Source organism: Crocuta crocuta, unplaced genomic scaffold, assembly GCF_008692635.1.
Source record: "Crocuta crocuta isolate KB4526 unplaced genomic scaffold, BGI_CrCroc_1.0 scaffold3, whole genome shotgun sequence".
Classification (NCBI taxonomy): Eukaryota; Metazoa; Chordata; class Mammalia; order Carnivora; family Hyaenidae; genus Crocuta; species Crocuta crocuta.
The window spans coordinates 7,659,414-7,673,697 of record NW_027529934.1 but is presented as its reverse complement, the minus strand read 5'-3'; the positions used below and the strand labels follow the sequence as shown (position 1 = coordinate 7,673,697).

Below are 14,284 nucleotides of genomic sequence, written 5' to 3'. Positions count from 1 at the left end.
TGAGGACTGGAGTTGGCCGAGGCACTTTCACCTCATGAGGCACAGCCACTAGCAGGTTGTTGATACTTTTTATTCTGAATACAAGATTTTAACTTTATTCTTACCAACAAGGACATAATTTGCCTCACTGTTCAAATATAATGGCATAAAACTGTGCAACGTGTGTCTTTTTTTTTTTTATAATCGCTTATAATTTTGTTTGTGTTTTTATCTGCACCCTCCACCCACACCCTCTGGCTAGACTTGTTTTCGAGGTCTTTCCATGGCTGGGGTATGGGACACGACCACTCCTCAGTTGGCTCCGGCCAGTAGAGGGCACACGGATGGAGTAATGTTGCATTCCGGGGGCCCTAAAGGGAATTTCCTTCCAGAATCTCAGCTTCACACCCAGGGCCAGAGCGTGAAGAAGAGAAGTTCTGTCCAGTTACGCTCAGGGCAGCAGTTGAAAAAAGGAAGGAGGAGGTGTTTTTTCATGGAAACCTCAAACGCCTCTCCTGTGAATTACCTCTGTGTTCAGGCAGCCGAGCTAGACAGCTGCGAGGAGAAGCGTGTGTGTTTGGTGAGGGCCTTGGAAAGAAAAGGCCCCTTGTACCGTGGCCAGCGGCTGGAGGTGGTGTGGCCAGGAGGGCAGGGGAGTTGGGAGCCCCAGCAGCTGCGCCAAAGCCCGAATCCCGGTGGCAATGCTCCAGTGAGCCGGAGGGGGAGCCAGAGAGCCCGGACGCCCATCCCAGCACAGACTGGCGTGCAGGGAGGGCTGCACCCTGAGAACAGTGGGGCCCAAGGAATACGGTGTGAAATTCCTGACAGTAGTGAGGCCCCTTCCCTCCTCTTCTTTTCTTGGCAAACTCAAACTCATCCTTCAAGGTCCAACTCAAAAGACGTTTCTTTTGGAAAGACTTCCGCAAGGCCCAGGCAAAGCCAATTCCTCCTCCTCCTCCCTGCAGCCCACAGCCTTGGCGGCCCATGGTGGAGCTACCTGCGGTGCCTGGGGTTCTCCAACACGCTGCGAGGCCATGCTAAGCCCTGCAAATCGAGACCTTCCCCTGCACCAGCCAGGGTCGGCGCCTGGCTCAGAGCAGCACTTCTTCGTGTACCTAGGACTCGGGCTTCAGGATCCTGCATGCACTTGTCACAGTGCAGACTCCAGGACCCTCCTGGACCTGAGGAACCCCTGGGAGTGTGCCCCAGAATCACCATATTTAACCAGATGCCCCAGGTATTCTTCTACACTGGTACAGACTGGTACCAAGTAGAGTGTTTTTCAAATTTTTGACCAAGAATCAAAGCAAACCAGAGTAAGAAACACAGTTGCCATTACAACTCCACATATATAAAACTAAAATTATTAAAAAAAAACCCTCAAAACTAAAGTTTTCTTACGATGTGTGAGATTTTTCTGATAAATTTTATACTCTATTCTGTTTTACTCCATTCTATTCAACAAAGAACGTTGGTGTGTGACCCACTAAAGTGATTCCCTGTCCTGTTCACAAGTTTTGTCCCACAGTTTGGAAAGCATTGAGTGATGCTCGCCAAATATTTGATGAATGAATAAACGCAAGATGGAACCACCAAGTGAATGCTTGTATCTTAGCAACTGTAAAACAGAGGGACAGCACTAAATAGCTTCTAAGATCTTTTCATTCAAAATTCTGGGACCTGATGCCTTTTCTTCAATTTCCAGCAGCTTCATCATGCCCCAGGCCCCGTGATCCGTACTTAAAACAATTCCCACTGATAGAAGAGTGCAGAGGGTTCTATTTCGATGTGTTCATTAACTAAAGACATGCAATGTCTTCTCTTCTAGCGGCCCCCAGACTTGTCTCAGAGCCCGGAAGGACCAGCAAAGGCAGGAGGCCAACCTCGAGTACAGGAGATTCCTGGAAGTCCTGTCTGTGGTGTTTTCTCCTTGTCGTCCACATGGTCCCAAGGTTGAGGTGGAATAGGGAGGAGGCTCTGTGGCCTGGAAGGGTGTGTTATCCCCCCCGGCAAAGAAAATGTGCTACTATATCAATAGAGAGAGTGAGTCTCTGAGTGTTTGGCCTGTTGTATCCAGAGGGCCCATGAACCGCAGAGATTCCCATCCTGTGGCTGATTGCTCATTCTCCTACAATGTAGGCTAGGGGTTTTGGTGCCATCTGGGAAGGCCACCACCGCACAGGGTGGGTCTTGAGGAGCCAGGAGGGGGCTGGTCTTCTTGGAGAGTCACCAAGAGATTCTGGTCTGTGGCACCTGATTGTAGCGCATCTATAGGGTAAGGCCTCAGGAGAGCTGGAGGAGACCAGAGGTGGGGTTATCCACTGTTTGCTTGTTTTCTTTCTTTCTTTCTTTCCTTCTTTCTTTCTTTCTGCTTATTTATTTTGAGAGGGGGAGGGGGAGGGCCAGAGAGAAAGGGAGAGAGAGAATCCTAAGCAGGCTCCACAGCGCCAAGCTGAATACAGGGCTCAGTCCCATGACCTGAGCCTGAACCAAGAGTCTACGCTTAGCCAACTGACCCATCCAGGCATCCCCTACTGCTTCCTGATGTTTGGACTACAGCAGATGCTAGTTTCCCTCTCCCCAAATTATATTATGATTATCTAATATTGGTAGAATTCTTGCACTCTGCAAGCCACATCATCTCATTTAATCCCCATAACTCTGTAAGGTAGATAACTATCATTAACCTTAATTTACAGTTCAAGAGGCTGAGACAAAGAAAGTTTAAGTGACTGGCCCACAGTCATGCAGCAAGTGTTATGGGTAGGATTAACTAACCCGGGCAGCCTGACTCCAAAGCCTGCATGCTCTGTCTCTACACTGGGCAGCCTTCACCAGGGGCAGGTGGAGTTGGTGGCCAACGGTCGTGGTGTCCGCCTGGTGCTCTTCTGCAGGAGGTGCTGGGAAGTACTGGCGTTTGGAGTCTTCACCACGTCTTGCCATCCTGCCTGGAGCACTCACCTCCCACCCCGTCACTGATTACCTGTGCTGAGTGTAGCACATAATGAAGAGCCCAGGCTTATGACATCACTGCTCTAGGAATGTCATTGAAAGCCTGCTTGACTGGCCTCTTGGTGAGGATGCTTGGGACAAGGAGACCAGAGTCAGCCAGAAAAATGGTGGCTTTCTGGTGGCAGGTAATTAAGGAAAATCATTCTAGAAGAGCAGGGATGGGATAAAGACATCATCACACTCCACCAGCTATAGGATAAAAACAGTAATACATCTTACTGAAAAATCGCTATATAGTTACACTGGACTAAGTTCTCTAAAAATATTGTTTCAGGACATTTTCACAATAAGCCTGTCAATGAAGGTATTCTCATTCTACAGACAGAGAGCCTGAGACTCAGAGACATTAAGGAAATGGATCAAGGTCATCTAACAAATACTGGGATTCAAAGCCAGATGTGTCTAACCTAAGATCATGTACCCAGTTCCTATCCCACCTACAATTCTGCTTCTCACTTGTACACCCTTACTCAACAAAGTTTGATGCCTGAGAGAAAAACAACACTACTGTGTTAAGCAGCTCCATTAATCTTCCTCAAGGATGATGCAGGGCTAGAGGCAAGGAAACAGATTGGTGACAGCTGGCAGCAGAGCCTGGGGAAACCTGCAGGGGAGAGGGTCCAGGCTTCAGAGTCTCATCTACAGAACTTGGGAAGACTCTCAGGTCCTCTCAGAATTACTATCTGACCCAACATCCAGACTCAGCCATGGTTCACCAACTCAGCCAAGTGCCAGGCACCCTCCAGGTAGAGGGTCAGTCTGGCCTATTTCCTATGTCACTCAGTTCCCTTCAGCCATCCCTATAGTTCACAGACACTGCTGGGCCCCTACATGGTGCCTCGTGGGGACTAGGTGCCTTTCTCCTACTGTCTATGCTTCTCTCTCCATCTCTACTGTATTCCCTTCCCAGACAGACAGGCAAGAGGACCCTTATTTTCACCACTGCCAGTCAGCACAGCTGTGGGACAATACCAGCTTTTGAAGGCAGACTTGTCAATAATAACAAGTAAGTAAAAACAATGTCTCCCTTGTTTCCACACCATAGGATTGAGCCGAATGATATAAATTCCAAAATTTCTTTAAAAGGTGGGGAAGATGTGGTCCTAGGGGAAAGTCCCTTCATTCCAATGCCTGGGGTCCCTACAGAGACTGTTGGGAAGACTGGATGAGACGGTGAATGTGCTTGTGCTATCAGAAGTGGAAGGCGTCCACAAAACAACAGGGATCTGAGCAGCAGGTTGACCATTGGTCTGAGCAAGACTCAGAGTGCAGTTCTGATACCTGAGAAGTGCCCTGTGCACAACTCATCAGGATGGTGAAGTCTCATATATAGAAAAAGTGTGCTACAACTCAAAGCGGGATTTTTAAGATGGCTAAGGGGACATCTCAGGGTAGGTGACTCAGGGAGATATAAGGCACATGTTATTTTTCCATGTAGGTAGCATCTGGGTTGCTCCTTACCCCATTCATTGCTAGGTGGCCTAGGTCATACTAGTGACATGATAACAACACTATGCCTTGAAAACCAATGAGGAGACAAAGTGGGCAAGTTAACATGGAAGTCCCCTGGCATCTGGTAATTAAGTATTTGTTACAGCTTCTAGAAATTAAGCATGACGAGAAACAGGCTGTCCAGGCTGGACATCAACAGGTAGGCATTCAATGGAACCATTGTCTCCTTGGGCAGCTGTACTGAGGGAAGAGATCTTCTGGGAGAGTGACTGCAGTGACCTCACACACTTAGGTCACACAGCCTTGGGGTGGCGGGACTAATAGTTTTCAGGAGAAAATGAGGGTGGAGCCAGGCAAAGGCCAACCATGCAGACTCTGAGGGGACAGTGTGTGGCCACTTGTCCTGTAGTGGTTAAGAGTTTGACCTTAGGGGCGCCTGGGTGGCTCAGTCAGTTAAGTGTCCGACTTTGGCTCAGGCCGTGATTTCACAGTCTGTGGGTTCGAGCCCCGTGTCGGCTCTGTGCTGACAGCTCAGAGCCTGGAGCCTGCTTTGGATTCTGAGTCTCCCTCTCTCTCTCCCCCTCCCCCACTCACTCTCTGTCTCCATCTCTCAAAATAAAATAAAGACATAAAATTTTTTTTTAAAAAAAGAATGTGACCCTAACAGCTCAGAATTGATCACAGCTCCACTGTTCCCTTAGATAATGCGCTAAGCTGTCTATGCCTCAGTATCCTCAGTCTGTGAATGGGAATAACATGGACAATAGCCACTCCATCAAAATGTGCTGAAGATTAATGGAGACACTGCACGTGGTGTGTTAGCATAGTGTTAGCACGAGGAAAAGCTCAGTGCACATACCTCATCGCTGTGAAGCTGGAGAGGGACGGGACACACACAGGCTGACCCCAGCCCCAGCTCTCACCACCACAGGCCCCTCGTGAGGAACGGAGCCACTTCTTTGCCAAAGGTGTCTGAAGCCCAAGCCTCTACCACATGGCCACTTGAGAAATTTTGAGCAACAGCGTTGGGATGCAGTTGGTGGCAACACCCTCTGATGAGTTGCTGTGGGAGACATCTTATTTTAAGAGTCTATTTTTCCCCTCCTACACCATCCCTACCAACACCAATGGTTCTCAACCTTTTTTGGATCATGGCCCCCTTGAGAAATATGTGATCTCCAAGGACCTTCCTGCTCAAACAGAGCATATCCACATACCCGTAGCACTCTGCTGTTTATTTCAGGGGTTCTATGGAAAAGAGGGTTTGAATTCTGTTCTAGACTTTGAGACTCAAAGACCTAGAGGCATCTCTGCTATCTGCCTCTACTTCCCTCTGAAGCCACAGCTCTAAAACTCCAAGGTGCAGATAGATCTGCTTTTCTGGATCACACTCAGAAAATTGCTGTTCAGAAAAATGGGTTAAGTGTCAGTACTGCTGTCAGAGTTGCAGCCCTAACAAGGCCACTGGAATCAAAAGGAGCCCCTTGAGCCATGTCTTCTCTAGAAACAACAGCAGCAGTAGTAGCACTGAGGGCAGCTGACTTTTGGGGGCACAGCTATAGCATATTTGATTCTCCAAGACCCCCATGATGGGGATGCCATCATTTGATGCCATCAAATGGGGATTCTCATTTCACAGATGAGAAGCTAAGGCACAGAGTGGTTACATAACTCACCCAAAGTTGCACAGCTAGTGAGTGGTAAGATAGCCCCGTCCCACAACCCTGCTGTCAACCAGTATCCTTTTTGGCTATTCAGGGACATCACAGGTACCCTCCTCCCATCTCCTGTTTTAATGTCCTGAGCTTTTACCCCAATAAAGACACATTAGACTTGAGTGGGTACAAGTTCTGGACAGAGTGAGTCTCATATCCTGGGCCAATCTTATTCTTCAAAATGAACCTGCATGGGAGCCAGTGCTGAAGGATGAAGAGAGGTTCCAGGTATCCATATGAATAAGGAGAGAAAACAATCTCCCCGCATCCCACCCTGCTGTGTAATGCCCCACCTTTGAGCCAATGAGTACTTCAAAAAATTCTGGGAACACCCCTTCATCAAACCACAGCTCTACAAATGGCAGGCGCCAGAATAGGGGAGGTGGGAATATAGTATACCCTGTCCTGCCTGCCGGGGAGGGAAACAGCATGCTTCCCCAGGAAGTGCGTGTGTGACAGTGGTCTATGGACTTATCAGGGCAGGACGAAGGATGGACTGCTTGCTCTGCTGGGGAGAAGGAATGAGCCTGAGCCGGAGGGAAAGGCCACCTGCGGGAGGCCTGAGCAACCTTTCTGAGGGAGGAGGGGAGAAGGAGGGAGGCTCTGGCAGGAGGGGAGGCGGGAGCAGAGGGGAGGCGAGATCTTTCAGGCAGTGAGAGAGGGCAGCCCCACTGTATTTCCCAGGCTGCTCTCTGGGATGCAGGCAGGAAGGTCGAGTGTATTACACTGGCCCCACCTCCTAAAGCTCTCTGCAGCTGCTGGACTGGACACAAAAGAGTGAGGGACAGAGACACCACCTCTGCCGATTTGTGCCAAACTCTGGTTCCAGTGGCTGAGAGGCCACGTGTGACAGAAGCCAGGGTGGGGGACCCACGCAGCTGTGCGCATTTCCCAGGTAAGCAAGTATTTGTGTCAGAGCCAAAGGTAGAGAGCAAGGCCTGAAGGCAGAGGAGAAGGCGGGAGGTGGCTGCCCCGGGATAGACCTAGAACAATCTATAGAAGGAAAGCAGGAAGAGGGGCAGAGGCTGGAGCCAGAACAAGCCCTCAGGCCAGGCTTCCGCAAGGTGTCCCTGTCTGAGGTAAGTAAGGCTTACATTTGGGCCACTCCTGGCTGGCAAGTGTGGTGGCGTTCCAAGTCGGGGCTGTGCTCTGACAGCCTCTGGGGGCCAGCAGATCTGCAGAGCAGAGGGACCCGCCACACCATGGCATCAGTGTTCTTCCAGACCAGGAATATTTGCGTAGGCTTTGCCAGAAAGTCCTCGGCTGAGCCCCTGCCTTCCTGTCGGTCTTCTTGGTGGTCAAGCGAGAACGTCTGGCAGCTACAGAAGGAAGAAAACAGGATATATCCCCTGGGGCTGTGGCTCAGGCAGGGGAGGGACTTCCCACCTGAAAAGACCATCTCCTGTCAGGCGTCTGAGAAGCTGTGAGCTGGCGGAGCGCTGCGTGCCGCCCTGAGGAGCTCACCTGTGGCCCAGAAGAAGGGGAACGAGACACGTATGTACAACAGGGTCTGTGTGTTGGAGCGGGGTGGGGGCAGGCGAAGTAAGTTGTCTGCAAGTAGTTCCGTATGAGCATGCGCAGAGAAAGAAAGAAGCTTAAGAAGTCTATCTCAATCAAATCCAGCATCCCTTTGCTGTCCCTGCTGGTGGACCACAGTCCCTGATTGGGCACACTGGCCTGAGTAAGTCATGTAAAGCTGGCTTGTGCTGTGTCCCTTCTATTAACTAGACACACACACACACACACACACACAGCCACTCTTCTGAGAACCAGTGTGCTGAAAATACATCGAGCCTGGTTTCCTTTCAAGGGATGAGCTAGCCACACTCTGACATGGTAATGGGGATAGAGCAGAGCGCTCCGAAGGAGGAAGTGGTCCCTGGGCTTCAGGGCACAAAGGGACATTAGATGCTGAACCCCAGCCACCACTGGACCACATCCTCCCTCCGTCTGTGACTTCTGTTTCCAAGTACAAAGTGAGGGTCCCCCCACTTTGTCCCCCTCCTATAAACACACACATGTACCCACACATGCTCACACACACAATAACTGGGATCATGACCAGGCAGGAGCTGGGGGAAGGACAGTTTGATGAGGTGGGGCTAGGACATGACTTTATTGTGTGAACCTTGGCCACCAAATTGTGGCTGTCCATCTAGACAGCTCCTAGAAGCCCCTCTGGGGTGCAGAGGAGGCTCATCGTACAAGGGACAGTGTACTAGTCATTGAACACCAGCTGCGTGCAGGAGGTTCACATAGACGATACAGTAGGTGTATTACCTTCCATCTTTCAGATGAAGGAAAACAAGGCTCTGAGACCCTAACTGATGCACACGCATATGATTTTGAGTGTTTGAGACACATCTGTTGAGTGAATGACTACATCTTGGAGTAATAGAATGCCTCCTGCTATACGGGGAGCGCATTGGAGCCGCACCAAGCGCAGAGATTGCTCTTCTTATCCCGCCTGAGATGGTGGAAGGTGGAAGGTGGGCGGAGGAGGAAAGAAGGAGCTTTCCAAAAGTAAATACTCAGTGACTAATACTTTTGACCACCCCAGGCAACAGTCGCCACAGCATGTGTCCTGGCCTCCTTCTCTGCGGAGGGCACTTTGGGTCAACAGGAGTGGGGAGGAGCCCAGGGGTGAGGCCCCAGAGCCAAGGCTCCTTGGCTCAGAAAACACAAGGCGCTTTGATGCCTGCAGAAAGTAGTGGCTCTCCCCCAGGATGCTGTGGCTGTTCCTGGGCAGGGCCCGGCCCCAGGGCAGGCCTCCAGCCAGAGGCCACATCTGGGAGGTGGGCCCTAAGGCTCAGGATGTAACATGGTGGCCTGGAAGTTAAAGGGAAGCCTTGGGGCTGCTGTCTGTGAGCAGTGCGGCCTTGGGCAGGTAGGAGACTTCATGAAACCTTACTTTCCTGGTCTGTAAAATGGAAAGATTAATAGTCACAGCATTTCTCTTAAGGGCTGCTGGAAAGAATAAATAAAATCATGCTTGTGAGGTGCTCAGCGTTCCATCTGGCTCATAATGTCTGCCCAGAGAGCGGAACTGCTACCATTATCCCCCAGGCCTGCAGGAGCCTGCCTCTCACTGCAGCCACTCCTGTAAAATGTATCACTCACACAAACGATCCTTACTAGTCAACGCCGGCAGGCTTTCTCCATGTCTTCAAGCTAAAGTAAAATCACTCAGAAAATAAAACTCAATGGCTTCCTTGTCTCATGCCTTGCTCTCAAAACCTTCAGTCTATGCTTCTCGAATCAGGGTATGTGCATCCCTGGGGGCACACTGGGTTTGCCAGAAATACATCAGGCCATGGGATAAATGTGGTATGCTTAAACGGGAAAAGTTAAACATTTAAACTGAAGGTAACTTAAAACACCATCTTTGGAAAAAAAAAAGATATAGTACTTAGTGGGAAAGAAAAAGAAACATGATTAATGTGTATATACATGCATATATACACGTGTATATGATTTACCAAAATTAAAAATATGTAAATATTGCATGTCAATTACACGTCAATAAAAAATGTTTCCATAAGAATACATAAAACAAAAGATATAAACAAAATCAACTTGACCTACAGTGTAAATTCTCATGAACGTTTAAGATGAAGCAATATATTTTTTTAAATATAATTTATTGTCAAGTTAGCAAACATACAGTGTATACAGTGTCCTCTTGGTTTTGGGGGTAGATGCCCATGATTTGTCACTTACATACATATTGCTAAGATGAAGCAATACTTCAAGGATAGTTTGAGTTTCAAGTCCCCTCCCCAGTGTGTGTATGTTCACCGCCTCCCCAGTAGGCCTGAGAAGCCCCGTTTAAACAGTGAGGGGCAGGGGCACCCGGGTGGCTCAGTCGGTTAAGCATCGACTTTGGCTCAGGTCATGATCTTACGGTTTGTGAGTCTGAGCCCTGTGTCGGGCACTGTGCTGACAGCTCAGAGCCTGGCGCCTGCTTCAGATTCCATTGTCTCCCTCTCTCTCTGCTCCTCACTTGTTCACACTCTCTCTCAAAAATAAATAAACATTAAAAAATTAAAAAAAAACCAAAACAGTGACGGGCAGCTGGGTATCTTCTCAGGTACATGCTGGTGTCTTCCTGAGCCATCTTCATTCTCCCAGTGGCTGCTCCTTGTCTTTGGAAGGCATGGCCTCACAGCCCGGAGCCTGGGAGGCAGTCCCAGCTGATGCCACCGAGAGATGGCAGGCTTGGACACCCAGCAGGGACCTCAGGAGCTAGCTTGGTTTTTAGCTTCCCAGGTGGGCCAACAGTTTAAGAAGGCTGAGGAGAACCAGACTCCAGACCTTGCTTCCTGGCCTGGCTCATAGAGAAGCCACCTGGCCAGCAGTTGGGGTTTGAGTCCCCTGAACAGGGCAGGGCGCGGCTGGCACTGAGCACACATCCCACCCTTGCCATCCCTGACAACATCCTCTGCTGGAGCTTCTAGCAAGTGGATCTCTAACGTGATTAAGGATGACTGTGGGTTTCTCAGAAGGGCCCACTCCTCCTTGCCAGTGAGGCACAGCAATGTGGCCAGCACAGCCACCAGCTGGAAAGAGATCTGTAGTGAGAACCTCAGTCCTTTTGGCCATGAAGGCGATTAAGTACGTTCTTTGTGATTTCTCTTCATACCTTCCTTTTTTTGCAGGTATCCTGAGCCAAGCAAAGGTTCTGTCTAGGAGGAGAAGGAATAGAAGTGTCTGAACATCATGACACAGGTGGACCCCCAGGACAGGTGGGGCAAGGGGTCTCCTCTTGCCAGCACCATTGAGGATGCTCATGACCCCCTGATGCTGAGCATGAGCTTAGAGAGTGAGAATGAGGGTGGCGCAGAGGCAGGGGACAAAGGCAGCCGTGATCACCAGGCCTGTCCAAGAAGCAGCTCTCAAGTGGCTCAGGACAATCCTGACTTGCTGTGGCATCATCCATCCAGTGAGGAAGAGAAATTCTCTGGCCCCGATAGTCGTGCGAGCCTGGGGAAGGAACCAGTGGGGATGCCTGGGAAGAAGGCCAGCTGGGGAAGAGATGAGCCGAGGATCACGGAGGCCCAGGACTCCTCTGGAGCACGGATAGCTCCGAAGCCCCTCCCCAGAGACCCTTCACGCAAGTTAGGTCCAATGCAACCGCTTAGGGACTCACTACCTGCAGGCGATGATGGAGACTTCAGGGAAAAGCTGGACGCTGCCTTGGGTGTTCCATCCAGCTTCCCTGATACTGGAAGATATTTCTGCGCACAGAAGGGTGTAGACACCCCAGACAACTCGCCCCTCACGCGTTTCCCCAAGCCGGGTGGCAGCTGGGACCTCCCCACGCAGGAGACTCACACACCAGCGCGGGGATCGGCCTCCCCAGCCGGCCTGGCAGCAAAGGTGCTGGGCAAAGCGCGGGTCGGCAGGAAGGGCCAGAACCCCGAGGGCACGCGTGAGGGCGGGCAAGGGGAGGCGCACCCCTTCAAGTGCCTGCGGGGAGGAAGGGCCTTCCAGAAGCCCAGCAGCCCGCTGAGCCCGTCGCAACCGCGAGGCACTAAGCCCTACGCTTGTGAGCTGTGCGGGAAGGCCTATTCCCACCGGGGCACGCTCCAGCAGCACCGGCGCCTGCACACGGGCGAGCGGCCCTACCGGTGCCCCTTCTGCGACAAGGCCTACACCTGGTCCTCGGACCACCGCAAGCACATCCGCACCCACACGGGCGAGAAACCCTACCCGTGCCCGGACTGCGGGAAGGCCTTCGTGCGCTCCTCCGACCTGCGCAAACACCAGCGCAACATGCACAGCAACAACAAGCCCTTCCCGTGCGCCGAGTGCGGCCTGACCTTCAACAAGCCGCTGTCGCTGCTGCGCCACCAACGCACGCACCTGGGCGAGAAGCCCTTCCGCTGCCCGGCTTGCGACCGGGAGTTCGCCGTGGCCAGCCGCATGATGGAGCACCAGCGCGTGCATTCGGGCGAGCGGCCCTTCCCCTGCCCCACCTGCGGCAAGTGCTTCACCAAGTCCTCCAACCTGATCGAGCACCAGACCCTGCACACCGGCCAGAGGCCCTTCAAGTGCGCCGACTGCGGCGTGGCCTTCGCGCAGCCCTCGCGCCTTGCGCGCCACCAGCGCATCCACACTGGCGAGAGGCCCTTTCCTTGCGCGCAGTGTGGCCAGGCCTTTGCGCGCTCCTCCACCCTGAAGCGGCACCAGCAGATCCACTCTGGGGAGAAGGGCTTCCTCTGTGCCGAGTGCGGCAGGGCCTTCCGCATTGCCTCGGAGCTGGCCCAGCACATTCGGGTGCACAATGGGGAGAGGCCCTATCAGTGTGAGGACTGCGGCCAGGCCTTCACCAGGTCCAATCATCTCCAGCGGCACCGAGCTAAGCACAGTGCCAGCAGGAAGGAGCCCATCCCCTCCTCCTCTGATGAGTGAGAGCTCTATCGGTTCTCAGGAAGGTGAAGATAGTGTCGACCTCACTACCTGGAACCCTCTGCCACGGACAAGCCTATTCACGTGGTATTGTCGCCTCGCTTCACGGGTCGGCCTTTTCTCCCAGCGGGTCGCCGGCCACGGAGTGATGATCCATTTGATTCGTATGTTTGATCTCTTGTGTAAAAAGGAACAGGAGAATTGGCACCCCCCGTGTGTGGCTTCATATCAGTCTTTCTTCTGAATCTCAGAGGTCATATTCAATTGGAAAAGAATAAGAAAAAGTAGCAAGAGCTGGTCAAGAGTTGAGTTCCTTGGTTGGGGGATCTCAATCGACTGGGAATTATAGAATTCTATCGTGACGACTGTGCAAGGCTCCAGGGATACAGTAAAGAAAAAGATGGTCCTGTCTTGCCCTGGAAGTCATATGCAAATACTAAGAAGGCATCGGGGGCTGGGCCTCATGGGGAGAAAGGTACTTTTCAGTTTTTACATGAATAAAGGAATCCCCAGAAGCAGTCTCTGTGAGCGGCTCTTCCAAAACAGCAAAGCTCAGACCCTGCCAGACAGCACCGTATTTCACTTTCCTACCAAACTTACTTTACCCTTGGGAAATGAGTCTTGGCTTTGAAGTAGAGAAGGTCTCTATCTTAAAGAGAGGGGAGTTTATGTTCTGTTTGGGAACCAGTTATTCTGGTTCTAGAGCAACCTTAGCATCTGGAAAAAAGTCCATTCCTCTTTTCCGTCAAAGTCAGTAACTGGATCTAACCTGAGTCTCACCCACAAAATTCAGTGTGCCTCCTATCTGACCACCTCTTCTCCTGTTCCCACCCTGGGACCTTACCTCCTATGTAATAGACAGAGAGTAATATGCCCATATATAGACAGATTTATAAAATTTCTCCATATGGGTCTGACCATAATTCAAGAAGCCCTTTAAGTTCATTGCAATTTTTTATTATCATTGGCTCCAATTTGAAGTAAAAAAAAAAATAATGCCCCTTGCCCAAGTGCCTGTGTTTCGAAGTCATTAAGATCAGGTTTGGAAACCCACGTGACTCACAATTACTCTCTAATGAAGTTATTTGAAATTTGTATTACCAACAGCCATTCTTCAAAATGTATTGCTTTTCTACAGTTTATTTTTTATTTAAAAAAAAAACTTTTAGTGTATTATTTATTTTTGAGAGAGACAGAGTGTGAGCAGGGGAGAGGCAGAGAGAGAGGAGGAGACACCGAATCTGAAGCTGACTCCAGGCTCTGAGCTGCCAGCAGGGAACCCAATGCGGGGCTTGAACCCACAGTCTATAAGTTCATGACCTGACCTGAAGTTGGAGGCTTAACCAACTGAGCCACCCAGGCGCCCCAATTTTCTATAGTTTAAAGTCAGTAGTTCTTAGCTCTGGACCTCAACTGTGAAGAATCTGTGACCTCACAGAGTTCTCTTGATGCATATGGGCAAGCAGCACTTCTAACCTTACCAAAGGTAAATAAGCTATTCCATAAGAATGTGTGGTACACTCCTTTTGTAGATATCTTCAGCATATTTCTAAAATTGCCACCGAAGGGTGCCAAATCTGAATTTCTCTTGGATTCCACCTTTACCCATGGGAGCCAAAGAGAAGGGATGCATGTTGTCATGCCTTGTTTGACAAAGGTAACCTTAGTATAAGAGTTCTAACTGCATGTCTGGAGGTTTTGGGTCTTAAGTCCTG

At 50.7% G+C, this 14,284-nt stretch overlaps 1 protein-coding gene and 1 long non-coding RNA gene across 3 annotated transcripts; one reads left to right on the top strand and one right to left on the bottom strand.

Moving 5' to 3' along the window:
- Nucleotides 1–1,627: 1,627 nt before the first annotated feature.
- On the bottom strand, nucleotides 1,628–5,388 carry LOC144230880 (uncharacterized). Its single transcript, XR_013334911.1, has 2 exons — nucleotides 5,303–5,388; nucleotides 1,628–3,595 (listed from the first exon to the last, which is right to left on the bottom strand). It is a non-coding gene; the product is annotated as an uncharacterized LOC144230880 (long non-coding RNA).
- Nucleotides 5,389–6,970: 1,582 nt separating this feature from the next.
- ZNF648 (zinc finger protein 648) lies at nucleotides 6,971–13,059 on the top strand. Of its 2 annotated transcripts, none has more exons than XM_077763231.1 (2): nucleotides 6,971–7,053; nucleotides 10,817–13,059. In XM_077763231.1, exon 2 carries the CDS (start codon nucleotides 10,878–10,880, stop codon nucleotides 12,570–12,572), a length of 1,695 nt encoding a protein of 564 aa, XP_077619357.1. In that variant the 5' UTR covers nucleotides 6,971–7,053; nucleotides 10,817–10,877; the 3' UTR covers nucleotides 12,573–13,059. The 2 variants fall into 2 exon arrangements, with proteins under 2 accessions (XP_077619357.1, XP_077619358.1); XM_077763232.1 differs by lacking the exon at nucleotides 6,971–7,053 and adding an exon at nucleotides 7,617–7,652.
- Nucleotides 13,060–14,284: the final 1,225 nt, after the last annotated feature.

Bases quoted from the DNA above. Each gene is read 5' to 3' on its own strand.
- ZNF648 (XM_077763231.1), top strand. From the start codon at position 10,878: ATGACACAGGTGGACCCCCAGGACAGGTGGGGCAAGGGGTCTCCTCTT.